Source organism: Manis javanica, chromosome 15 (genome assembly GCF_040802235.1).
Source record: "Manis javanica isolate MJ-LG chromosome 15, MJ_LKY, whole genome shotgun sequence".
NCBI classification, from domain to species: domain Eukaryota; kingdom Metazoa; phylum Chordata; class Mammalia; order Pholidota; family Manidae; genus Manis; species Manis javanica.
The window spans coordinates 23,311,297-23,337,968 of NC_133170.1; the positions used below are offsets into that span (position 1 = coordinate 23,311,297).

The 26,672-nt window shown below is 43.0% G+C and overlaps 2 protein-coding genes across 2 annotated transcripts; one reads left to right on the plus strand and one right to left on the minus strand.

Moving 5' to 3' along the window:
• The first annotated feature begins 582 nt into the window (after positions 1 to 582).
• On the plus strand, positions 583 to 6,787 carry LOC140846347 (uncharacterized). Its single transcript, XM_073222202.1, has 2 exons — positions 583 to 5,016; positions 5,767 to 6,787. Exon 1 carries the CDS (start codon positions 583 to 585, stop codon positions 1,435 to 1,437), a length of 855 nt encoding a protein of 284 aa, XP_073078303.1. The 3' UTR covers positions 1,438 to 5,016; positions 5,767 to 6,787.
• Positions 6,788 to 10,940: 4,153 nt separating this feature from the next.
• Positions 10,941 to 26,280, minus strand: LOC140846348 (C-type lectin domain family 12 member A-like). Its single transcript, XM_073222207.1, has 4 exons — positions 25,457 to 26,280; positions 13,246 to 13,344; positions 12,771 to 12,959; positions 10,941 to 11,891 (listed from the first exon to the last, which is right to left on the minus strand). The coding sequence occupies exons 1-4, from the start codon at positions 25,545 to 25,547 to the stop codon at positions 11,806 to 11,808; spliced, it is 465 nt and encodes a 154-aa protein (XP_073078308.1). The 5' UTR covers positions 25,548 to 26,280; the 3' UTR covers positions 10,941 to 11,805.
• Positions 26,281 to 26,672: the final 392 nt, after the last annotated feature.

Sequence of the window (26,672 nt, forward strand, 5' to 3'; positions counted from 1 at the left end):
ACTGGGCCTTAGGAAGGCAAGTCCGATTGGCAGAAAACTGGAGCCCGAGGAGGAAAAGATTGAGCTCGTCACCCTGCAGCAGTCCGAGTGGACTCCCTTCGGGAGAATTACAAGAGTTTTTGAGGACCCTGAAAGTGGTGAGTGTGGTGTGCACCAGAGTGGGAGAAGGACCGGTCCGAACGAGTGCGATCAGATGTGGTGTGTGTGTTTGGTGTCATCATTGATTGTTTTACTGTGTTTTGGTTTTGGTTTATATTTCTTTTTGCACTTCTCATTTTAAGTTTCCTTGTTCTAAGGTTCTCCTGCTCTCTCCGTTCCTCCTTTCTGCCACTACATAATTCCCTGCGGGCACGGGTCGGGCAATTAAGAGCCATTAGGGCGGCTGCCGCTAGAAGACTCCCGTGACAGGATAAGGGGGTCACAGCCTCGAATCCTAGATAAATTTGCGTCCTCCGTGGAAGAAAAACTGTGCAACGACAGGCACTCGTTCACAAGCACATACAACAGTCATTTTGTTTGAAGTGGCATCCTCATCCTTCACCTTTGTCTCCCTCATATTCTTTTTCCTTCTTCTTTCTAACCATGGGTCAGACTCAGGCTACTCCTAAGAGTCTGATCCTCTCCCATTTCCCCAAGGTCAAGGAACAGGCCTTAAGTATGAGCCTTGGCATCAAGAAGGGTAAGCTCGACACCTTTTGCTCAGTCGAGTGGCCTTCCTTCGGAGTAGGCTGGCCGGCCCAGGGGTCTCTTTCTTTGGACCTTATTGGCAAGATCAAAGCCATTATCTCCCGGCCAGGTCCTGAGGGCCACCCTGACCAACTTCCCTATATTCTTGTTTGGGAAAATTTGGCCGAGAATCCCCCTTCCTGGTTGGAGCCCTTTTTGGTGGAGAAACCTCATACTGACCCACAAAAGACCTCCGTCCTAGTTGCCCAGGAAAAATCAAAGCCCTCTGATTGCAGGGCCAGAAATCCTGTGTGCCCAAGTGCACCGCCTGTCCTCCCGGACAGTTCTCCTCTTTACCCCCTCCCGCCGATTGAGCAGCCACCCCCGTATGCAGAGGAGAGGGGTGAAGCTGCCGGGGGAATAGAAAATGCGGCTAGGGAACCCAGCGGGAACCAGGCAGCTGCAGCTTCCCCAGATTCTTCAGCAGAGGGAGGCCGGAAGCCGGAAAGAGCTTCCTCACACTCCCCCGCCCTGGCCCCACGCTGGGCGCCAGGTAGAACTGGAGGAATGCAGCTAAGGTCTCGAGGGGCCAGGGAACAAGAAGGGGAGGCTCCCTCCTCCACCTCAGAAGGAGCAGTGCCGGTTCTGCCTGTGCGTGCCATCGGTACCGCATTGCTCAGCAATATCAATACTGGCCCTTTTCATCTAGTGACCTTTATAATTGGAGGACTCAGAATCCTCCCTTCTCAGAGGACCCCAAGTGTCTTATAGGTTTAGTGGAGTCCATTATGTTTACCCATCGTCCCACATGGGACGACTGCCAGCAATTACTCCGCACTCTCTTCACAACGGAAGAACGAGAGCGTATCCTCAATGAAGCCAGGAAAAATGTCCTCGGAGAAAATGGAAGACCCACTACCCTCCAGCCCATCATCGACGAGGCGTTCCCACTTACGCGCCCAGATTGGGACTTCGGAACTGCAGAAGGTAGGGAGCGTCTCCGGGTCTACCGCCAGACTCTGATGACCGGTCTCCGGGCGGCTGCCAGACGGCCCACTAACTTAGCTAAGGTAAAAACTATTGTTCAGGGGGAAATGGAAAGCCCAGCCGCGTATCTGGAAAGGCTGTTTGATGCTTACTGGCAGTACACCCCCATAAACCCGGAAGCAGAGGAACATAGGTCAGCTGTAGTCCTCTCATTTAGCAACCAGGCAGCCCCTGATATCCGGAGAAAACTCCACAAACGGGAGGACCTAGGGGAGATCTCTATTAGGGAACTGCTGCAGCAGGCGGAGAAAGTCTTCAATGCTAGAGAAACTCCAGAAGATAGAGAAGAAAGGCTGAGGAAAGAGAAATGGGTAATGCAGGAGAAAAATAGGAAGGAAGACAGAGAATTTCAGAAAAGGGAGAACAAGAAGCAGAGGAAGGAGATGGCCAGGATATTCCTGGCCGGGGTGAAGGAGGGCCCTAGGCGACCTCGAGGAACAAGACCCCGTCAATCCTGACTAGGACAAGATCAGTGCGCCCTGTGTAAGAGATATGGACATTGGAAGAGGGAGTGCCCCCAAAGGAGAGAACAAGGGAGAGGGAACCCTGTTAAGACCCTGAACCTAGGAGAGGAAGATTGACGGGGACGGGGCTCGGCACCCCTCCCCGAGTCCTGGGTAACCCTGTGCGTGGAGGGGACTCCCATTGGGTTTATGGTAGATACTGGGGCACAGTATTCAGTTCTGAACCAGGCCCACGGCCCCCTAAACCTAGGACGCACAAGTATAGTCCAGGGAGCGACAGGGTCCAGGATATGTGCCTGGACTACTAACAGAAAAGTGGACCTAGGAAGGCATCAGGTCTCTCACTCATTCCTGGTCATACCCGAGAGCCCCGCACCGTTGCTGGGCAGAGATTTATTAACCAAGGTCGGGGCTCGCATTCATTTTGAACCTGAAGAGATAAAAATCATGGACAAAGAAGGGCAGCCCCTACAACCGGCGCATGTGCTAACTCTGTCCCTGGCCGACGAACATCGTCTGTTTCAGGCGGATCAAGAAAAGGGGGGCCAGGGAGAGATGGACTCTTGGGTACAGAAGTTCCCTTCCGCATGGGCCGAGACTGGAGGAATTGGTCTCGCCAAACACCTATCCCCAGTCGTTGTTCAACTCAAAGCTGCAGCTCTACCCATCCGGGTCCGGCAATATCCAGTGCCAGAAGAGGCTAGGAAAGGGATAGCACCCCATATCCATAGACTGTTAGAGACAAGAATCCTTAAGACCTGCCAATCTGCATGGAATATGCCTCTGCTTCCAGTGAGGAAGCCTGGCAGTAAAGATTATAGGCCAGTGCAAGACTTGCGGAAAGTCAATGAGAGGGTGGAAGACATCCATCCTACAGTGCCTAACCCTTACACCTTAGCCACCTGCCACCCACGCATGTGTGGTATACTACTCTGGACCTGAAAGATGCCTTCTTTAGTATTCCGCTCTCTGAAGTTAGTCAGCCTTTGTTTGCCTTTGAGCGGCAAGAGCCAGGGGGAGGAAGAAAAGGGCAGCTTACCTGGACTAGACTGCCTCAGGGCTTCAAGAACTCTCCCACCTTATTCAATGAAGCCCTAAGCCAGGACTTAGAGCCCTTTTGTAGGAGCCACCCCCACGTGACGTTGTTGCAGTATGTAGATGACCTGTTGCTGGCCACAGAAACCCGTAAAGAGTGCGAAGAAGCCACGGGGAACTTGCTGGCTGAACTAGGCGAACTGGGATATCGGGCCAGCGCCAAGAAAGCCCACATCTGCCAGAGGTCAGTGGTCTACTTGGGGTACAAAATATCTAATGGGGCCAGGTGGCTAACACAGGCCATGAAGCAAACTGTCCTGGCTATCCCCATCCCTTCCTCACCCCGGGGAGTGAGAGAATTTCTTGGCTCAGCCGGGTTTTGCAGGCTCTGTATTCCAGGGTATGCAGAAATAGCCCGCCCGCTATATGAAGCAACCAAAGAAGGGCCGGGCTGGCAATAGATGCAGGAACAACAAGAGGCGTTTGACAGATTAAAAGCAGCTCTCCTCCGGGCCCCCGCCCTATCTCTGCCAGACCCAGAAAAACCCTTTATCCTGTTTGTAGATGAAAAGAAGGGAGTGGCTAAAGGAGTTCTGGCTCAGCAGCTGGGCCCGTGGAAGAGACCTGTGGCTTATTTGTCCAAGCGGCTAGACCCAGTGGCCTCTGGGTGGCCACCTTGTCTGCGTATTCTAGCAGCCATCGCTCTACTGGTAAAAGAGGCAGACAAGCTGACTTTTGGCCAAAATCTGAGAATAACAGCCCCGCATACTGTGGAGAGGATCCTCAAGCATCCTCCGGGAAAATAGATGACGAACACAAGACTCACCCACTATCAAGGGCTCCTACTAGATTCTCCCCGAATCGCCTTCTCTGACCCGGTAACCCTAAATCCTGCCACCCTTCTGCCGGACCCAGATCTGATGACCCCCATCCATGACTGTAGAGATATCCTTTCCGAAATTATCCAGGAGCGAGCAGACCTGAAAGACACCCTGTTACTGAACTGTGAGCTAAATTGGTATACGGATGGGAGAGCTTTGTGCAGGAGGGGGTCAGGAGAGCAGGGGCAGCAGTAGTAACCCACGACGGGGAAGTTGTCTAGAGCGCAGCTCTGCCCCCTGGCACCTCAGCACAGAAAGCGGAACTTATTGCTCTCGCTGAGGCCCTGGAAAGAGCAGAAGGCAAGCGGGCCAACATTTACACAGATAGCAGATATGCCTTTGGCACTGTCCATGTCCACAGTGCCATCTACCGAGAAAGAGGATTCCGTTCCGTGGAAGGGAAGGGACTGAAGAATCTGCAAGAAGTCCAAAGACTACTAGCTGCTGTCGAAAAACCCAAAGCAGTAGCAGTTATACATGTACCGAGCCACCAATCAAAGAAGACACCTGAGGCCATCGGCAACAGCCATGCTGATGCAGAAGCTAAAAGGGCAGCCCTCTCGGACTCCCTTGTACTTGCAGCCCTCGAAATACCCATACCTGAACTGCCCGCCTTGCCACCCAAACCTGAGTATTCCCCCCAGGATCTTGAGTAGATTAAGAAACAAGTCTCGGGGAAAGTGCTTAGGGAGAGAAACTGGAGTAGAGACCAAGAAGGTAGGTTGATCCTGCCTGAAGCTTTGGGGCAGTACATGCTTGCAAATCTGCACAAGTCCACCCATCTAGGCTGGAAAAAGCTGCTCAGCCTTTTCCAGTCTGCGCAGTTGGTGTTCCCCACCAGAATGAGGCAGCTCGTCAGATCACGAATGAATGCAGTAGCTGTGCAAGGCTAAGACCAGCCCCAAGAGGGCTGCACCTGGCAGGTACCTGGGAAAGGGGGAGGGCTCCAGGGAGGAGTTGGGAAATAGACTTCACCAAAATAAAACCAGGGAAGTATGGATACAGGTATTTGCTGGTTATGGTAGATACTTTCTCTGGGTGGGTGGAAGCCTTTCCAACCAAGCATGAGACTAGCCAGGTAGTAGCAAAAAGATTAATTGAGGAAATCATCCCCAGATATGGGGTCCCGGAAGAATAGGTTCCGATAACAGCCCGGCTTTCATTAGCAAAGTCCTGCAAGGACTAGCCCTAGCTTTGGGAGTAGATTGGAAGTTACATTGTGCTTATAACCCACAAAGCTCTGGGCAGGTAGAAAGAATGAATCGGACCCTGAAGGAGACCCTTTCTAAATTGGTATTGGAGACTAGCGGGGACTGGGTGACCCTCCTTCCCTTAGCCATCTTCTGTGCTCGGAACTCCCCCTATGTACATAGTTTAACTCCATTTAAGATAACGTACGGGGCTCCTCCACCCATAATCCGGCGAGTGCAGCTTCCCGGTGTAGAGGACCCGTCCCCTGACTACCTGAAGGTGTTGCAAGCTCTTGGCTAAAGTGCAGCAGGAAATCTGGCCCCTGATCAGAGCGTATTACGAGGGTGGGAAAATTCCGAGCCTGGAACATGGCATAGTCCCAGGGGATATGGTGTGGGTCAAGAGACACCAAGTGAAGACTCTTGAGCCCAGGCGGAAAGGACCTTACGTTGTATTGTTTACCACCCCCACTGCTCTCAAAGTTGACAGTATCGCTCCTTGGGTGCACCACACCCACGTTCAGAAGAGCCTGCCTCATCAGGATCCAGGGGCCCGCAAGGAGGAGTGGAAGGTGCAGCAGCATCCTGCGAATCCCCTGAAACTACACCTAAGCAGAAGATGAAGGGGATCCTGCTGATAAGTGCCTTAGTATGGACCTTAAAGGGAACCACATCTGTGACCAGCCACCCCCCGCCATGGGGCCTGACCTGGGTGCTGGTCAACGGCGCAACTGGAGAAGTCATCAGTACCACAGAACACAGTGCGCCACTCGGAACCTGGTGGCCTGACCTGTTTTTCTGCCTTCGACGGATCAACCAAGGTTACCGGACCCTTTGGGGAATCGCCCCTTCAGCTGGCACCCAGGCTCAGGGATTTTATGCCTGCCCAAAAGCAGGTAAAGGAGAATCATGTGGGTGGGGGCCCTTCTGGTGTGCCAAATTGACCTGTGTAACCTCGAATGATAGGGGTCAGAAATGGCCGGTTACAAAAGGGGATGCTGTCAAATTTTCTTATGTCAACCAGGGCCTCCCACGTCACGTGCAAAGGGACAGGGCTTGTGACGGGGACCGAGATTGGGTACGAATTCAATTCACTGAGATGGGCAAAAAGACTGAGGTATCACGTTGGATAAGAGGGCTAACATGGGGGATAAAGTACTATAAATCTTAGGGACATGAAGAAGAAGGCTCAACCCTCACCATTAAATTAACCGCGTTAGCTCCCACCGCCGCCGTAGGTCCCAACCCGGTTATAAATCCCCAGAAACCTTCAATCCAAGATAAGGGCCTGAGCAAAAAAGATGAGAAAATGCCGACCAGGATGCTTGCTCCAGAACCCACGAGAGGACTGGGTCCATCGACCTCTGGGTTATGGGCCCAGCACACTCCCTCCGGGTTAAGTAATCCCATGTGGGAAATGGTGCAGGCAGTAGTAGAGACTCTTAACCACACCACTTCCTCCCTCACTGATCCCTGTTGGCTATGCTACCCAAGTTCACCCCCCTTCTACGAGGCAATCGGGATAAATGGCTCCTACACTATCAGCAACCCCCATCCCACCTACTGGGATGGGAGACCATGGAGACTTACAATCGCTCAAGTCTCTATTGCTGGTACATGTGTAGGCACAGTCCCGACGGCCCAGAGCCAGTTATGCTCCTCCTATAACAGCACCCCATGGGAGCAAGGAAAGTAGATTATACCCTCTTCGGGTTGGTAGCTCTGTTCAAAGACAGGCCTCACCCCGGCCCTATCCACCTCTGTGTTCAATACTAATAATGAGTTTTGTGTGCTGGTGGCCATTCTACCTCGCCTAATATATCGTTCTCATGACTCTCTCCTTTCTTATTGGGAACAAAGGCCGAATCCCCAATGGAGCAAGAGGGAGGCTGTTACTGCCCTGACCATTGGGATCCTCGTCTCCCTAAGTATAGCAGGGGCAGGCACTGGGGTCGCAGCCCTCGTGACACGGGAAAAAGGGCTCACAGCCCTGAGGCTGGCAGTCGACAGGGACCTAGAACAGCTCCGACAGTCAGTATCAAACCTGGAGCAATCCCTCACCTCCTTGGCAGAGGTGGTCCTACAGAACCGAAGAGGCCTGGACCTCTTGCTCTTAAAAGAAGGTGAGCTATGCGCAGGCCTAAAAGAAGAATGCTGTTTCTATGTAGATAAGACAGGTGCAGTTAGAGATTCCTTAGCCAAACTGAAAAAAGAACTTGACAGGCAGCGTAAAGAATATGAAAGCAGCAGCAGCGAAGGCTGGTTTGAGTCTTGGTTCAAGCACAAGCCATGGTTTGCTACCCTCCTCTCGGCCGTTGCAGGGCCACTGGTCATCCTGCTGCTTTTGCTTACCATCGGCCCGTGTATAATAAATAGGCTGCTTAAGTTTGTGCAAGAGAAGTTTGACACCGTCCAACTCCTGGTCCTTCGTCAAAAATATCAGGCCCTAGACACCGCTGCGGAAGATTCCTTAGTCTGATCAAGAAAAGGGGGGAGATGTAAAGGAGGGCAGGGGGCATCAAGAGTCAGGAAAGAGGACTAATAACATCGTTGAACCTAACTGCCTGTGTGCTTTGTTCTCAGCATGGGCCATCCAGTTTTGAATAAACAACCCGAGGCTAAGCTTAGAAATGCGCCTGCTTTAAGTTAGATAACTAGAGGTGGGCAGCAGCCTGGGGGCATGATCCGTGATAAGTCACATAGACATGCTTGGGTAAGCAAGAGATAACAATTGAAGTGGTCAAGCAGCTGGAGTGTTTCCTGAAAGATTACAATATAGAATGTGTTTAAAAATTATTGGTTGTAGAAATGCGCGGGCTTTGGTGTGACGCTGTGAAAATCCTATATAAGCAATACCTAAAGTTGCCTGGGGGTCGGCAGCTGGGACTCGGCCTGCGTGTCAAGGGAGGTGCTGTCGACCCCAGCTTGCTGGCTGAATAAAGACTTTGCCTGTATTTACATCTCTATGCCTGTGTAGTTTGTTCTCTGGAGAAGCTTCGGAAGCCAGGACCCTAACAGTAATGATAATGGCATTTTGAAGGATGTTTGCATTTAGAATGAGTTAGGCAAAGAAAATGTCATGAAAATGGATAATTTGCTTCACATATATGAAATCATCATAAAAACTCACAGGATGTAAGTCAGTTGTATTTCTGTTGTTGCACTGAATTTATAATTTGAAGAAAAATAGGTTTTACTTACTGTCGTTAGCATTATTCTACATGAGTAGTAACCACTGAACCTGACATTTAAATAAAAATATCCTCAAGAGAATGTCTGAAGTTTTATGGTCAAATAGAATTGAAACCAGTTTTCCTCTCTGTTTATCTGAAAATGTCATATGACTCTGTCTCTGGATTCATTTCCTATGCGCCTGGTAACATCAGGGCCGCCTCAGGGAGAGGCCCAGGGTCCCCCGTCCAGCCAGCATGACCACGTTCAACTTAAGCGAAATGATAGTTACTGGGCACCACACCTTCGATGCAGGGCAGTATCCTAGGAGGATACACAAATTCAGGAAAATGACATGAAAACGCATTTCATGTTGCTTCCCCTTTCTCCAACCCCCCCACCTCCTGCCCCTCAGTGTATAGGAGTATTGGTACTCTATTTTTGTGCGTGAAAAAAAATGCTTGCAAAGTTAAGTAGCCCCATCTATGATCTGCCAGTGTGAGTGCTTCTCTACATTCACATCTAACACTAAAAACACATTTTAAATATATATGATCATATGATTTATTTTAGATACTTTATGTATGCTCTGGTTTATATTTTAGAGGTTTTTTTTTCTCCTCCTATCTTCCTAATTTGTTCATTGTTCTACTTTCTCATCTCCGGGTAATCATTGTTGACTACCTGCTGGATATTCTTCCTTACTTTTTCTGTGCCAGTATTGTAATATATTACTTAATATGTCTTCCTGTCCATTCCCTGATGATTGATCTTTCCCAATTTTCCCTTTATAGGTTATGAGGAAGTTGCCAGTTTCCTTTAGACTTTCAAATTTATTGCTTATTGTTTATGGCTACATATATAAACTTATTCCTAATATCTGATAATTTTGCTTTCTCCATTTTTCCTTTTGGAAAACCCCTTTGGCTATTGGATTCTGTAAGTCCAGGAAGAGGAAATCCCGGTGCCAAATACCTCTAAAAACCAAAATCAGTCAAAGGGAGAAATAAAGTTTAAAATCCGTTTATTGCTTACAAACTGCAGTCTGGGGCCGTTTTTCGCTCTTCCTGCTCCAACAGCAGCAAAACCGGCCTCCCCTCACCTCTCTGGTACAGATAAGCCCTCTGTTGCCCAGAGGCTTATCTGTGGAGATGAACTTCTCCACCCCTGAGGAAAGATGAGAATGCACTAAAGCCATACTTCTTTCCACCTCTCAACACCTATTGATATGCAGATGTACCAAAGCCAGGTGAGATATTCTGGAAATGTTACAATTTTACCCACAGTTCTTTTCAATGAAACCAGTCTTCAAATTGAATTTCCTCTTCAAAACTTATTTATTGATTTAAGCTTTTAAAATAGTCAATTGTCTCAATTTCTTTTATGATTTTTATTAATGTAAAGTCAGTTACTAAGTTTGGTTACTATATTCTTTCTTCTGTGGTAATGAAAGAGTTAAAGTCATAAGTCTTTCCTTAATAGCTGTTTGTAAAAGGAAATGTTTTCCTTTGCAGTACATTTTTAAAGATTTGTAAGTTCATTTGTTTTGTTTTCTTTGATAAAAATATTCCTAGGAATATGTTTTTTCCCAAGTACTTAAGATTATTTGGTTTATACTATTATTACTCTTTCTAATTTTATTGTATTCTGATCAGAGAGCGAAAGATCTATTAGTTTCTAAAAATTTTATATTGTAGGATCTGAAAAATCAAAAGTTAGCATAAGTACAGCCATCTTAAAGGGTTAAACACCACCCTCTAGCCTAGGAGAGAGAAAATTGTTAGAATCTTGAAAAACAAATTAGTCAGCCAGTGTTAAATGTAGTGACCTTCAGTTAGCTAACCTCAAATCAGTTAATCATGAACACCAGGTGGTGGGCAGCTGCGGCCTTCAGACAGCTAACCTTGGTCGGATAGTCATGCATACCAAGCTTATCTTGCTGAAACACTGTGTAAGAAAATACTGTCTTTTTGAAAATGCTATGCTATAAAAACCTCTGGCTTTAGCTGCTCAGGGTCCTCGTTGAGACCCGCTGCGTCGGGCTAACTTGGACCCCAGCTAGCTGGTTCCTGAATAAATTCCTCTTGCTTATTGCATCAAGAGACGCCTTTCGTGAGTGATTTGGGGTGGCATCCTCCTCTGGGAAAATCCAACATTTGGGGGCTCGTCCGGGATCATGCGCTCACCCCGCTTCACTCCCGAAGTCGCTCTTGGAGGAAGAGGTAAGATTAGTGACGCCTTGGTTTGTCTGTGTTCTGTTTTCTGTTTTTCAGTAAGACCGGTCGGAATTCTGAAAGGGTACCTGTTGTCTGGCAGCTGTCCCGATCCCGTAAAAGGGTCGAGACTGCGGTCGGTAGACGTACTAGGAGCACCGCAGGCTGCAACCCTGGGGGACGCCTTGGGGAGGTTGGGAGGCCAGGGACGCCTGGTAGTGAGGCGGGCATGTTCTAGTAGTTGTCGGCTGCCTGAGTTTACCTAGAGTTTTTCCGGCAAGGTGAATCTGATGAGATAGGGTTGATTTTCAGGCACCAGGAATATCAACCCTCTGATTCCTTTAGGTTTCTGTTTAAGAATCTGAGAAAAAACAAAAAGCAGCCGCTGTGTGTCTAATCTGTGTGTGTCTCTGTCTTTTGTGTCTTTCACGTGCCTAATAATTGTTATACTGACAATGAGACAGACTCAGACAACCCCCTAAGTGTGTAAATGAATATATCTTTCTACCTCCAGATGGTATTAATGATATTGATTTAAGGACAAGCGCTTGTGAAAATTGAGTATTCTAAAACTTCCAGAAAACCTGATAAAAAAAAGTGTTAAGCATTAATGCTAATTTGAGTTTGCCTGAGGCGGGCATGTTCTAGTAGTTGTCGGCTGCCTGAGTTTACCTAGAGTCATTTGAAATTGGTAACCATCAGGAATAATTTCCAGATCTGTTTTTAGATAAATGCTCAGAAATTGCATTTTGAAAGTAGATGCTAAACTTCTGGTTTGGAAATGCTCACAGACCTAAAGATTCTGGGTGCCCCATATCTACCCATCTGCCTAGCCTCTGAGATTCCACTGATGCTAAGGTCTTAAGGTAAGGCTGTACCTTGGCAGTGACACCCTGAGATGAATGCACTATATCTCAGTCACTTCATAATGCAACTAAAATGAGACAGAATCACATATGGATTAGCATAAATCCTCCCCGATATGCCTCACTCCTCTCTGTTACGTGATGGGAAAAGGGACTGTCTTTCTGACAGGCAGAGATCCGTGGGGCCTTACCAACACACTTTCACTTTTAATCTTCAACAGGCTGGCATTTTTAGCAGAACATATCCTGTTACTCGCTTTCTGCATTATTTTTTAGGTTTTAGGATCCTTAGGTAAAAATAGATAACAGCTGTCCTCAAGCCACAGCCACTCTTTGGGGCAAGGTTTACATTTGTGCTCTGGAAGAAGAAGGTTGTTTCGTTTGGTTTGTGTTGATAAGCTTCAGTATTCTTATTGTTCCCATTGTTAAATTAACCAAATTTACTTGTCTTCTTTTTAGAACAGAAGTGAAGAAAATGAATCCTGTGTTCCATATATACTACCACAATATGTCCAAAATGTAATTTACATAACACGTTTCAAATTAAACACTTGGATTCCAGCATACTTTCCTGCCTCAAGAGCCCTGAATCATGATTAATTGATTTATTTCTCTCCCTTTGTCATTGTTTTTTATTACTACAAAGCCAATTACAAGAAACATTGTGTGGTGAGAACCAGACCCACAAACCTACATCAGCCCTACCCTCTCCAATCCAGCAGTTCCAGCTCTCTGACGTTTCAATAGCACGAAGAACATGTTTTAGTACTTTGAGCTACAGAAACTATTAGAGACATTAGAAAGACCAATTCCTCCCAATTCCAAGGATAGGACCTAACATTATTTCTTCTCTATTGACTCTCATAAAACATTGACTGAAAAAGAGTGAGGTCACCTATTCAGCTGCCTATAAAGAGGTTACCCACCCTTTCCTCCCTATCTTCTATTAACCTCAGTGACCAAAATAACTAGTAAATCTCAGATCAGAAAAACTTACACTGTCTAATGTTTATTAAGTAACTGTCATCCCCTGATAATCTGAGAGCCTATAGTTATTCTGCTTTTCTTCTAACAGCACAGAAATATTAATGAAATATCCCTATCAACCACATTTAATTCCTTCCTCAAATAATGGCTTCCTAGGGAAAGGTTGCTAGCTATTGATGAAATGATTCTCAGGTAATTTATAGGCTTAGTTCATGGTCTAATAAATAACTCAGAAGACAAATAGGGTTACCTGGTTCTTTGTTATATAGCTCATGACATAATTTGGTGGCTATTTTTTGCAGAGTGACAGAGAGGTCCCTGATCTTCTTGGAACTGTCCGTGTTATGCACCAGTTGTAAAGAAAGATCTCTCTGAAGTTCTTCTGTGAAATTCTGGAGTTCATTCAATCTTCCCATTTCTATCTTTGAAGTTACATAAACTCCAAAAAGAGAGAGATGATAGAATATTTTAATCCCTTAAGACAACTGTCACCTCCTTTTTGCTGACCTAGCGTTAATAATAATAATGGTCTAGGGAAGAAGTCACTTCACAGGGGTGAGAGAAAGAGACTAATTACCAGGTAGTAAGTACCTAGTTATAAGTCCCCTTTGTGAGTATGTCACCAATAATCATTCCAAAGCCTCAATTCAAGGAGTAAACTTTCTTGTAAAACTCATGCAATTCTAGGTGTTTTCCTTTTCAATCAAAACAGGGGTAATACATACATATGCTTCCCAAGACTCCCAGTCCGATCAGCAGCAGGAGGCATAGAGCTGCCAGAGCCAAGGCCCTGTGACGCCAGGCGTGGGGAGGAGCAGGAGGCGCTGCAGGAAGCAGAATCAGCAGAGTCCTGGATGTGGCATCCATCTTCATTTAAAGCTTTCATTCATTCATTTGCCTTTATTTCTCTCCTAACATGTTCCCAGGAACGGAACGTGTTTTGCTGGAAACTCAAGGACATTCTAAAATACCTTTTTAAAGAATAAGTCAAAAAATTCTGGCCACTGTTTTACACACAAACTCACAGGAGTGGCTGATTCAAGAAACAAAGAAGCAAATATATATATATATATAATATATATATATATATATATATTTTAAAAAAGAGAAGGTAAGGACACCAACCAATCTGAATACAACATACCTCATCTATACCAATCTGGGATACAGAGTAACTGGCAGCTAACAAATGGGTCAATTTACATAATCCTTCCTAGAGCGGACAATTGTGAGGTGCCATAGAAAATGATTTCAGCCATCTATGCTTTCCCCAGAAAATCATGAGAGTGTGGCTGTGGGACATAAGTGATAGGCTGCCTCTTTGTAATGCTTCTGGGAGTCCTCCCATCAGCCATATTTTAGGCCAGGTCTACATTATTTCCTCCTTAGAATTTGTTCATGTTTTTAGCAATGGACTTTTGTTGAATGTGTCTTTTTCACTGAATGGTAAAGCCTGAAACAGACCATTTCCCTCTTTAAAAATCAAAACAGGAATTTCTGAACTTTATATTATAAATTAATTATAATTAAATCACTACATGATTTGCATTATCATTTGTGTAGACAGATACTAGGTATTTCAGGAGAATGTAATTCAGGGGGTACCGTAATGGTCTTACTCTAACTCCGGGAGGGGGGATTCCCCGCCCAGAGCAAGTTGCCCATGAATTTGATGAAACAGAATCCAGGCAAGGGCAAGAAGTCTGGAAGTGAAGTACTTATTCTCATGGCTTTGCCTCTTCTTGCTGGCACGAGTTGGGAGCCCCTCTCACAGGGCTCCCAGCTCCCAGCTCCCTCTCCAGCCTCACTACTCTGCCCCCTCACACACCAGGAGGAATTCTGTGGGCACGTCCCTGGTGACCAGTGGGCACCTGACCAATTACAAACCAGGAATGGAGGGGAGGAGAAAATGGGTGTTTTCTCTCCATCCCTACCCTGGATGGCAATCCTGTGACTTGTCAGCCACTCTGCTCCCAGTGAAACATCCCATAGATGTGCAAACAGGATGCCTATTAAGGCCAGGCAGGAATCTTGGTCAGAAAGACCCATTTTCCCCACACTTACTATACTTCTCACCTTTGTCCTACATCTATCTCACTGTTGGTGATACAATATTATGAAATACAGAATTGAACATAAAATGTGAAATAACTTTTTCAACTTTGGATATTTAATATGAAAGTACACAGTCAAGATCTGACCTAAGGTTAGAAGCATAAATAGCTTCGAGTGCTCTCTTTCTTAAGAATTACTTTCTCATTTATTATCCAATTACTCACATGTCATCTCTGAATACTGTCTTCATGGTGGACACTATTCTAGGTGCTAACAATATAGAAGTGAACAAGACATATATGCACTCACATAATATAAATTTTAATTGTGTGAGAAAGGTATGAATATACATATACATATATATATATGTTTATATACACAGAGGGAGAGGGAAGGAGAGGGAGGAAGCGAGAGTGAGAGAGAGAGAAAGATCTCAACATGTGCTACGGTATGCACAGATTTGAAACAGTTATATTAGAAAAGGAGATAGCACAGACCTTATGGCAATGGGAATCAGCATGTAAAATCAGTGAGAAGAATATTACAGGCAGCAAGAACAGCTACTTCAAAAACCCTAAATGGATTTAATCAGAAGGGAAAAATAACTGAGTTGATTTTTTAGAAAGGTCACTATTACTGCATATGGAGAATGAATTGCAGGGCTCAGTGTTAGGAGCAGAGGAATGGCAAGAAGCCTGTTGCAGTATGCCATGTGAGAGAGAACAGTAGCTTGATTTACTGGTATTAGAGAATGTGATAACCCATGGACAGATCAAGAATACATTTTGAGGTTCGAATCTATAGTACATGAAATGTTTGTGAAAGAGTTTTGACTTGATGAAGTTAGTAGAAAACAAGATATACACATTCATAGGCAGGCTGGCATACTGATTTAAGAAAAAGCACAGCACATTCTCTATGGCTAGTGTTCCTGGGTCTGAATTCTGGTTTACTGCTTATCACAGAATGTGGAATCTTGGACATGTTATTTAACCATGTCTTACCTTCTGTGTTGGTTAACAAAGAAAGCCACAAAGTAATTTAAAATCTATAATGCAAGTAGAATGGCACTGGCATATAGCAAACACTTTGTGATTGTACTTAAGTATGATTTATTTTGTATAATGAGATGAGCATGATTGAGGACTGGGAACAGTTTTAGAGTAAAAATAGGTATTTCTCTTTCTGCCATTTTTTTTGAAATGACATTAGAACTCCATATGGAAATATGAAACAGGCACATGTATTTTCTAGTCTGGAGATTTAGGGAAAGGTCATAAGGAGATATTGGGAGTCACGGCATTTGAATCCAAATGACTGAATGAGGCAACTTAGCGAAGTCTATTCAGTGACACAAGAGCAGGGGACCCAGAGTCCTGGAGTGCTCCGTAATACAGAGTTTGATCCAGAACAAGGAGTCAAACAGGAAGACAGAGGGAGCGGCCACTGTGGCAGCAGAAACCCTGAGGATGTGTCCGTGAAAGTGTTCAGAGAAGAGAGACTTGAATTCTGTGAGGGCTTCAGGGAAGTAAAAAAATAAAGGAACAGAGATGTAACTACTAGGATGAAACAAGGAGGTCACTGGTGACCTTGACAAGAACAGTCTCCTTGGAACCATAAGGGGGACACCTAACAGAGACAGCTGAGAAGAGAACGCGAGGTGGAGAACTGGGAGTCTGTGACCAAAGGTAATACTTCCAACATACAAGCTGTGGAAGGAAACAAGAAATGGAAGAATAAATGGAGAGATTTATGTGGCCAAGCATGGATTGTGTTTTGTTAAAATAGGTGTAGCATAGCATGTTGGTGTCACAGGAGAGAAGGACACGTGGACTGAAATTCATAGCAGAATAAGGAGGTAAGAGTAATAAGTACTTTGTAAATACTATCTAGAAGCAAAGCAGAATATGAATGAGGATTTGGTAGGATGGAAATTTGGGTAGAAGAAAGAAACAGTGTAGGAAGAGATAGAAGGAAAGCTTGTCTGGTGAGCATAAACTGGGCTTCAAAATTTGTGTTTTTCACCAGCCATGTCCAGCTGTTCAGGTGAGGTACAGAGTGGGTGGATATTTAAGTTTAACCAGAGAGGAGTTTTTAAAGAAAAAAGCAGTACATTGAATAGGGGTGGCCAAGATACTAAGAGGAGCTTATATATATATATTACAAAGTTATATTACATAATGTAGACTTTAAGCTGGATAATGAGAAAACTAAAAAAAACTGAGAAAGTGAACAAGACATGGATTCAAGATTTCAATTCAGTCAAAGAGTTCCTGAATTGGAAATTTAGAGTAAGTGGGCACAGGAGATGAGAAGTGGAAATGGCATTCTTATGGGAAGTTGTTGGTATATTTAATTCATGGCACTCAAATCCTTTTTTAATTTTTTTACACCATTAAAAAAGGAGAAATACAAACAAGGAAAATAAGAAAGAAAATACTGTAAAGTCCTTAAGCCCATCTTTCTTAAAAAGAAGTCTGTGGTAAAGGAAAACCCCGCAGAACTGAGCTGTTACCCTTTATAAAATTTACAATGCTGATGATAAATGGACACAAGATCTAACAATAAAAACTCTGTTCATAGCAAAGTTAGCATTTCAAAGAGTTTTATGTTTTGCAGGGAAAAATTACTTAAATAATATATGAGAATTCTTCTACTACTCCACTCTCTTAATTTCACTGTTTCTACCAACTTCTGTGTTCTCCACTGCTACTGTTTGTTATTTTTAACTTAAACACACTGATTTCAAGTGTGGTTTTGCTAGGGCAAATTACATACAAAGGGCCAGGTGCTTGGAGGTAAGAGCTGTATATAATAAGAGAAATCAGGGATTATGAGTAGGATGAAGTGAGGGTATGCTTTATTGAGTGTAAGCTGGAAGTCAACTTGGGGAGTCTACTTGTATCATACTTTAAATATGAACGGAAAAATACAAAACTTACCGGTACAATGTATTTTTGAATGTTATATCTTCTGATATTTCTTTACCATTTTTTCTCCTTCCTTTAGTCCTTGATATGTCCTTTCATTTAACTTAACCTCTTCTATATTTTAGTAAGCTGGGAAAGATCTCCAAAAGAAGTAAGAGAAATTTTAGGATAATACATGCTTGACTTGGTAGAAAATGAAATGAAATCCTTTGAAGGTCTCTCTGTCTCTCTTTTTCTCTCTGTCTCTGTCTCTCTCAGACATACACACAAATTAGCTTTTCTTTTTTTTTTGGTATTATATCTAGGCTCAACATACAGGGATTGTGATTTGTGTATGTATACGAGCATTTTATAGCCTCCAAATAAACATTATTTATTTCCTTTTCTAAATAATGAGTCAAAGATGGCAGCATGAGAGGAGAGACAGAGGCTTCCTCCTAAAACTGGATACAATTAGAAAATTTAATTGGCACAACTAATCCTGAGAGATCAACAGGAAAGAGGACTGAGTCAGACTGCGCACACCTGGAGAAAATAGCAGACCTCAGCAAACAGGGTAACGTACCAGAGCTGTGGCTCCGTGGGCCCCGGGCCCCTCCCCCACCCCAGCTCACTGGCAGGAGGAAGATAAATGGAACAGGGAGGGAGTGGAAGGCTTGGGACTGCTGAATACCTAGCTCTGGAGATCTGCTCTGGGAGCACAAACCTACATTTCATGGTGCTTTCATAAGACTTGCATGACTACTGGGCTGGAAAGTTAATACAGGCAGAGTTCCTGGGGAGACTGGGATTCCGGCTGCTTGTGGAAAGCAGGGATCCATATCTGGCTGCTCTAGGACAAAAACTTATACCTGTGTGACCGGCCCACTGGCTCAGGCAGTGCAGACAGGTACAGCAGCCAGGAGGCAGGGAACAGCTCTTTCCTACCCCCAGACACCTGTACTGCTCCCCTGTGACCCCCGACATTGCTTCAGGGGCTGACAGCTCCAGAATAGAGCTTCTGGACACTAGAGGGGGCCATATACAAACATGAAACGCCAAAGGAACCTTGTCCAGAGTAAAATTGTTAATACAACTCCCGAGAAAGATTTAAATGAGATGGACCTCATGACTCTTCCTGAAAGGGAGTTCAAAATAAAAATCATCAACATCCTAATGGAGGTACAGAAAGACATCCAAGAACTCAGGAATGAATTCAGGTCAGAGATCCAATAATTAAAGAACACGATGGAGGGTATTAAAAGCAGGTTGGATATGGTGGAGGAGACAATAAATGAAATAGAAACTAGAGAAGAGGAATACAAAGAAGCTGAGGCACAGAGAGAAAAAAGGATCTCTAAAAATGAAAGAATATTGAGAGAACTGTGTGACCAATCCAAATGGAATATTCACATTATAGGGATACCAGAAGAAGAAGAGAGAGAGAAAGGGATAGAAAGTGTCTTTGAGGAGGTAGTTGTTGAAAACTTCCCCAATCTGGGGAAGGACATAGTCTGTCAGGCCATGGAGATCCACAGATCCCCCAACACAAGGGACCCAAGGAAGACAATAGGAAGACACATAGTAATTAAAATGGGAAAGATCAAGGATAAGGACAGACTGTTAAAAGCAGCCAGAGGCAGAAATAAGATCACATACAAAGGAAAGCCCATCAGACTAACATCAGACTTCTCAGGAGAAACCTTACAGGCCAGAAGGGAGTGGCATGATGTATTAAATGCCATAAAGCAGAAGGGCCTGGAACCTAGATTACTTTACCAGCAAGATTATCATTTTAAATTTGAAGGAGGGATTAAACAATTTCCAGATAAGCAAAAGCTGAGAGAGTTTACCTCCCACAAACCATCTCTGCAGTCTATTTTGGAGGGACTGCTATAGATTGAAGTGTTCCTAGGGTTGGATAGCTGTCACCAGAGGCAGTAAAATCACAGTAGGGAGGGTGGAGCAGCTGATTGCGAGGCAAATGCAAAATTAAATTGACTATCCCCAAAGTCAATCAAGAGATAGACAAAAAGTACAGAATTTGATACCTAATATATAAAGAATGAAGGAGGAAGAAAAAGGAGGAGAAATAGAAAAGAACCTTTAGATTGTGTTTGTAACAGCATACTAAGTGAGTTAAGTTAGACTCTTAGATAGTAAGGAAAGTAATCTGGCACCTTTGGTAACCACGAATCTAAAGCCTGAAATGGCAATATGTACATACCTATCGATAATCACCCTAAATGTAAATGAACTGAATGCACCAATCAAAAGACATAGAGTCACTTAGTGGATAAAAAAACAAGACCCATCTATATGCTGCTTACAAGAGACTCACCTCAAACCCAAAGACATGCACAGACTAAAAGTCAAGGGATGGAAAAAGATATTTCATGCAAACAACAGGGAGAAAAAAGCAAATGTTGCAGTACTAGTATCGGAAAAAATAGACTTCAAAACAAAGAAAGCAACAAGAGATAAAGAAGGACATTACATAATGATAAAAGGCTCAGTCCAACAACATGATATAACCATTATAAATATATATGCACCCAACACAGGAGCACCAGCATATGTGAAACAAATACTAACAGAACTAACGGAGGAAATAGACTGCAATGCATTCATTTTAGGAGACTTCAACACACCATTCACTCCAAAGGACAGATCCACCAGACAGAAAATAAGTAAGGACACAGAGGCACCGAACAACACACTAGAAAAGATGGACCTAATAGACATCTATAGAACTCTACACCCAAAAGCAACAGGATACACCTTCTTCTCAAGTGCACATGGAACATTCTCCAGAATAGACCACATACTAGGCCACAAAAAGAGCCTCAGTGAATTCAAAAAGATTGAAATCCTACCAATCAACTTTTCAGACCACAAAGGTATAAAACTAGAAATAAACTGTACCAAGAAAGCAAAAAGGCTCACAAACACATGGAGGCTTAACAACATGCTTCTAAATAGTCAAAGGATCAATGACCAAATTAAAATGGAGATCCAGCAATATATGGAAATAAATGACAACAACACAAAGCCCGAACTTCTGTGGGCCGCAGCGAAAGCAGTCCTAAGAGGAAAGTATATAGCAATCCAGGCATATTTAAAGAAGGAAGAACAAACCCAAATGAATAGTCTAATGTCACAATTATCGAAATTGGAAAAAGAAGAACAAATGAGGCCTAAAGTTAGCAGAAGGAGGGACATAATAAAGATCAGAGAAGAAATAAAATTGAGAAGAATAGAACAGCAGAAAAAATCAATGAAACCAAGAGCTGGTTCTTTGAGAAAATAAACAAAATAGATAAGCCTCTAGCCAAACTTATTAAGAGAAAAAGAGAATCAACACACATCAACAGAATCAGAAATGAGAAAGGAAACATCATGATGGACCCAACAGAAATACAAAGAATTATTAGAGACTACCATGAAAACCTATATGCTAAGAAGCTGGAAAACCTAGAAGAAATGAACAACTTCCTAGAATAATACAACCTTCCAAAACTGACCAAGGAAGAAACAGAAAATCTAAACAAACCATTTACCAGCAAAGAAATTGAAGCAGTATTCAAAAAACCACCCAAGAAAAAAACACCTGGGCCAGATGGATTTACCTCGGAATTTTATCAGACGTACAGAGAAGATATAATATCCATTCTCCTTAAAGTTTTCCAAAAAATAGAAGAGGAGGGAATACTCCCAAACTCATTCTATGAAGCCAACATCACCCTAATACCAAAACCAGGCAAAGACCCCACCAAAAAAGAAACGTACAGACCAATATCCCTGATGAATGTAGATGCAAAAATACTCAATAAAATATTAGCAAACAGAATTCAACAGCATATCAAAAGGATCATACACCATGACCAAGTGGGGTTCATCCCAGGGATGCAAGGATGGTACAACATTCGAAAATCCATCAACATCATCCACCACATCAACAAAAAGAAAGACAAAAACCACATGATCATCTCCATAGATGCTGAAAAAGCATTTGACAAAATTCAACATCCATTCATGATAAAAACTCTCAGCAAAATGGGAAGAGAGGGCAAGTACCTCAACATAATAAAGGCCATGTACGATAAACCCACAGCCAACATCATAGTGAACAGTGAGAAGCTGAAAGCTTTTCCTCTGAGATCAGGAACTAGACAGGGATGCCCACTCTCCCCACTGTTATTTAAATAGTACTGGAGGTCCTACCCATGGCAATTAGACAAAACAAAGAAATACAAGGAATCCAGATTGGTAAAGAAGAAGTTAAACTGTCACTATTTACAGATGACGTGATATTGTACATAAAAAACCCTAAAGACTCCACTCCAAAACTAGTAGAACTGATATCGGAATACAGCAAAGTTGCAGGATACAAAATTAACACACAGAAATCTGTAGCTTTCCTATACACTAACAATGAGCCAATAGAAAGAGAAATCAGGAAAACAATTCCATTCACAATTGCATCAAAAAGAATAAAATACCTACGAAGAAACCTAACGAACGAAGTGAAAGACATATACCCTGAAAACTATAAGACATTCTTAAGAGAAATTAAAAAGGACACTAACAAATGGAAACTCATCCCATGCTCGTGGCTAGGAAGAATTAATATTGTCAAAATGGCCATCCTGCCCAAAGCAATATACAGATTTGATGCAATCCCTCTCAAATTACCAGCAACATTCTTCAATGAATTGGAACAAATAATTCAAAAATTCATATGGAAACACCAAAGACCCCGAATAGCCAAAGCAATCCTGAGAAAGAAGAATAAAGTGGCCGGGATCTCTCTTCCCAACTTCAAGCTCTACTACAAAGCCATAGTAATCAAGACAATTTGGTACTGGCACAAGAACAGAACCACAGACCAGTGGAACAGATTAGAGACTCCAGAAATTAACCCAAACATATATGGTCAATTAATATTCGATAAAGGAGCCATGGACATACAATGGCAAAATGACAGTCTCTTCAACAGATGGTGCTGGCAAAACTGGACAGCTACATGTAAGAGAATGAAACTGGATCACTGTCTAACCCCATACACAAAAGTAAATTCAAAATGGATCAAAGACCTGAATGTAAGTCATGAAACCATAAAACTCTTAGAAAAACACATAGGCAAAAATCTCTTGGAAATAAACATCAGTGACTTCTTCATGAATATATCTCCCCGGGCAAGGAAAACAAAAGTAAAAATGAACAAGTGGGACTATATCAAGCTGAAAAGCTTCTGTACAGCAAAGGACACCATCAATAGAACAAAAAGGTACCCTACAGTATCGGAGAATATATTTGAAAATGACAGATCCGATAAAGGCTTGACATCCAAAATATATAAAGAGCTCACATACCTCAACAAACAAAAAGCAAATAATCCAATTAAAAAATGGGCAGAGGAGCTGAACAGACAGTTCTCCAAAGAAGAAATTCAGATGGCCAACAGACACATGAAAAGATGCTCCACATTGCTAGTTATCAGAGAAATGCAAATTAAAACCACAATGAGATATCACCTCACACCAGTAAGGATGGCTACCATCCAAAAGACAAACAACAACAAATGTTGGCGAGGTTGTGGAGAAAGGGGAACTCTCCTACACTGCTGGTGGGAATGTAAATTAGTTCAACCATTGTGGAAAGCAGTATGGAGGTTCCTCAAAATGCTCAATATAGACTTACCATTTGACCCAGGAATTCCACTTCTAGGAATTTACCCTAAGAATGCAGCACTCCAGTTTGAAAAAGACAGATGCACCCCTAGGTTTATTGCAGCACTATTTACAATAGCCAAGAAATGGAAGCAACCTAAATGTCCATCAGTAGATGAATGGATAAAGAAGATGTGGTACATATACACAATGGAATATTATTCAGCCATAAGAAGAAAACAAATCCTACCATTTGCTACAACATGGATGGAGCTATAGGGTATTACACTCAGTGAAATAAGCCAAGTGGAGAAAGACAAATACCAAATGATTTCACTCAAATGTGGAGTATAAGAACAAAGAAAAAGTGAATGAATGAAACAGCAGTAGAAGCAAAGAACCCAAGAAAGGGCTAACAGTTACCAAGGGGAAAGGGACTGGGGAGAATGGGACGGTAGGGAGGGATAACGGTGGGGAAGAAGAAAGGGGATATTATGATTAGCATGTATAATGTGGGGGGTGGGGGAAAGGGGAGGGCTTTGCAACACAGGGAAGACAAGTAGTGATTCTACAACATCTTACTATGCTGATGGACAGTGACTGTAATGGGGTTTGTGGGGGTGGACTTGGGGTAGGGCAGAGCCTAGTAAACATAATGTTCTTCAAAAAATAAAAAATAAAAATAATGAATCAGATTCTTGATATAATAATCCCATCATACTACTACAGGATAACTTTAAAATAAATTGTCAAAGTACTGAGTTCTCAACTGTTCAAATGAAGAAGTCCCTTCTTAAATGCCACATTTAAGTTGAGAGAATTTAGTCCAAAACATATTTCATACCTATGGGACTGAGTTAATTGAAGATTTATGTAAAACAGCTATATTCCCATTCAGTCATAATATTCCCTGAACTTTCATCTAATCAGTCAGAGAATAAATAATAGACCTAAAAGCACGTTAAAGAGAACTGATATCTCATTTAAAGTAACTGAATGAATAAAATGTCTAGTGAATAATGTATCTAACAGTATGGTAACATGTTCAGTTAAAAGATTACAGGATCTGAATGCTATTATTGTACTTTTTATCCCTTGTTATAGTATAATGTTAAAATGACATCCTTTTACTTTTTAGTTTTAAATTCTGAATCTTCTACTTAGTCATCTCTTGCTACAGGGGATTGCCTAGCATCCTTCTATGAACAAAATTTGATTTGTTTGATGGTAACAGTCAAATTGGAGCAACTGCTCAAAGTAAAAGAACTTTAATTCCTTGTCATAGCCCTTTACAGGATATAATCTCAGATTTATTTACCATTGTCATTCTTCTTAAGATCCTCTTATTTTCATTCATGCTACCCAGAACTGAAGAGTGTGGTCAATTTTAAACATTAAAGATATACACACTAAATTAAATCAAGAAACAAGTAAATAAATAAATGATTAGTGCAATCCTGACCAGTGAAAAACATTTTATTGGTGCATTTTCTCATCTTATTTAATCAATCTTTAATTTGAGCCTCATTAAATAATTAAACGTGTTAGCCTTCTTCAAAATGGTACAAATTTATGCTGCAAGATCATAATTAAACGGGTATCATTGTCTCCATTTTAAAGGTAACAAAACGGAGACCTAAAAGATCCAATGATTTGCTTAAACGTCCTATGCACATCCAAACCCTCTTCAACATAATTCTGGCAGGTTAAGTAGAAGGTCTTTTCTAATACACAGACGTTTACAGGACATCCAAGCAAACCGTGTACTCATCAAGGCCAATGTTTTTTTACTTGCAAAATAGAGAGGCCAATTTCTACCTCATAAAGAAAATAGGCTAGTGCATGTCACATAGAGGGCAAATGAGATCCATCCTTAGCATTCATTATATTTGTGACTAGCATTTTCTTGTACAAAAGAACATGCAAAACCATGATTTTCAGGGATAAAATATGCTCCTTGTTCCATGGCTTCATTTCCTGGGGGGAAAAAATGTTTAAAAAAAAGTCGCATGAAAATATAATCCTAGCCTAATTATTTTGAGTGTGACATTTAAAAAAATAGAAAATTTGTGAAAGGTTGAATCTTCAACATGCTGGTTGGTGCCTTAGAAAATTTTCATGGAGACTTTTAGTAGGTTTGGAAAAATGGGAGATTTCATTAAAATATCAAATTAAAGGGTTTTTGTTAATACACTGATACCTAAAGAGCAGGGCCTCTCCCCTTACATGTCCACATTTTCACTTACTTTCTACACTTCACTTCTACCACTGTATGACACATCCATAGCTCAAAATCTTACCTTTTATCTCACCTTTGTCAAATTTCTGGATATTTTCTGTCTTATTGGAGTCCTGGAAGTTTAGATCTGCATAAGTAACTTCTTCAGACATTGATGGCTATGAAAGAAAGCTCAACAAACGGTAAAAGAAGAAGGAAAGATAAGGGTGAGCCAGAAGAGTTGTTGGCTGAACAGGAGTTGGTTTTTAAACTTCTGCTTTTAACCCAAAAATGAAATCCGTAAGCTTCAGCTTCTGTTTTCATAACCACTGTGCCAATCATGCACATGTCTGCAATGAGCCACCGACCAGGCAAGAAGAGACAGATATTGCAAGAGTCGCGTCTGTCTTCCTCCTCTCTCCCCTTAGTTCTCTTTCTCTGTAATTACCAACTGCAGAAAGTAGTTGGAAGATTGTCTGGGGTATTATTAAAATCACTCAAGGGGGGACAGATCTTTAGCACCACATGATACAGGTAGAACAGAATTGTTTGAAGAAAAACTTTCAAGCAGAGGAACAACAGAAGATATATTCCTCAAACACTCACTGTGCGATATTGGTCCTTGGTTACATTACGGAAGGCTATTTAATCAGTTAATCACTTACGGAAGGAAGAGTATACAATGAATTGTCGGGGGTAACAAATAAATTAAAAAGTCCTTTATACAATGTCGTCTTACTTGATGAAAGTATTTGAATGACTGAAACTTCATACCCGATTCTTTGGTTTAGAGCTGGCCAGATGCAGCTCCAGAAGGAGGGGCTCCCCACATGGGGCAAATTCCCTATGAATTTGATGAGACCAAAGAAAAGCAAGCAAAAGCAGCAGGGAATCAAAGAGGCTTATTCTCACGGCCCAGGATGTCCTCGCTTGCACCAGCCGAGACCCCCTCGCGCACGGCTCACAAGCTGCTGGCTCACAAGCTCTCCTCCTCACGCCCGGAGGAACTCAGTGGGTGGGGACCTGGTGACTGGCGGGCACCTGACCAATTATGTACCAGGAATGGAAGGGAGGAGAGAATGGGTGCTTCCTCACAACCCCTACCCTGGACCTGCAATCCGGTGACTGACCAGCCGCTCTGACCCCATTAAAACATCCCATAGATGGGCACACAGGATACCTATTAAGGCCAGGTGGGACTCCTGGTCAGAGGGTCCCATGTTCCCTCCAGTCCATCCTTCTAGGATTCTCGCCTCGCTCTCTACACACCCACGATGTTCTGCGATGGCCTTTGTGCA

Bases quoted from the DNA above. Each gene is read 5' to 3' on its own strand.
- LOC140846347 (XM_073222202.1), top strand. From the start codon at position 583: ATGGGTCAGACTCAGGCTACTCCTAAGAGTCTGATCCTCTCCCATTTC.
- LOC140846348 (XM_073222207.1), bottom strand. From the start codon at position 25,547: ATGTCTGAAGAAGTTACTTATGCAGATCTAAACTTCCAGGACTCCAAT. The intron at 13,345-25,456 runs GTAAGATTTTGA...TGCTTCCTGCAG, and splicing joins TGACAAAGGTGAGATAAAAG to CGCCTCCTGCTCCTCCCCAC. The intron at 11,892-12,770 runs GTAACCCTATTT...TTCTTCTTCCAG, and splicing joins GCTATATAACAAAGAACCAG to AGCACAAATGTAAACCTTGC.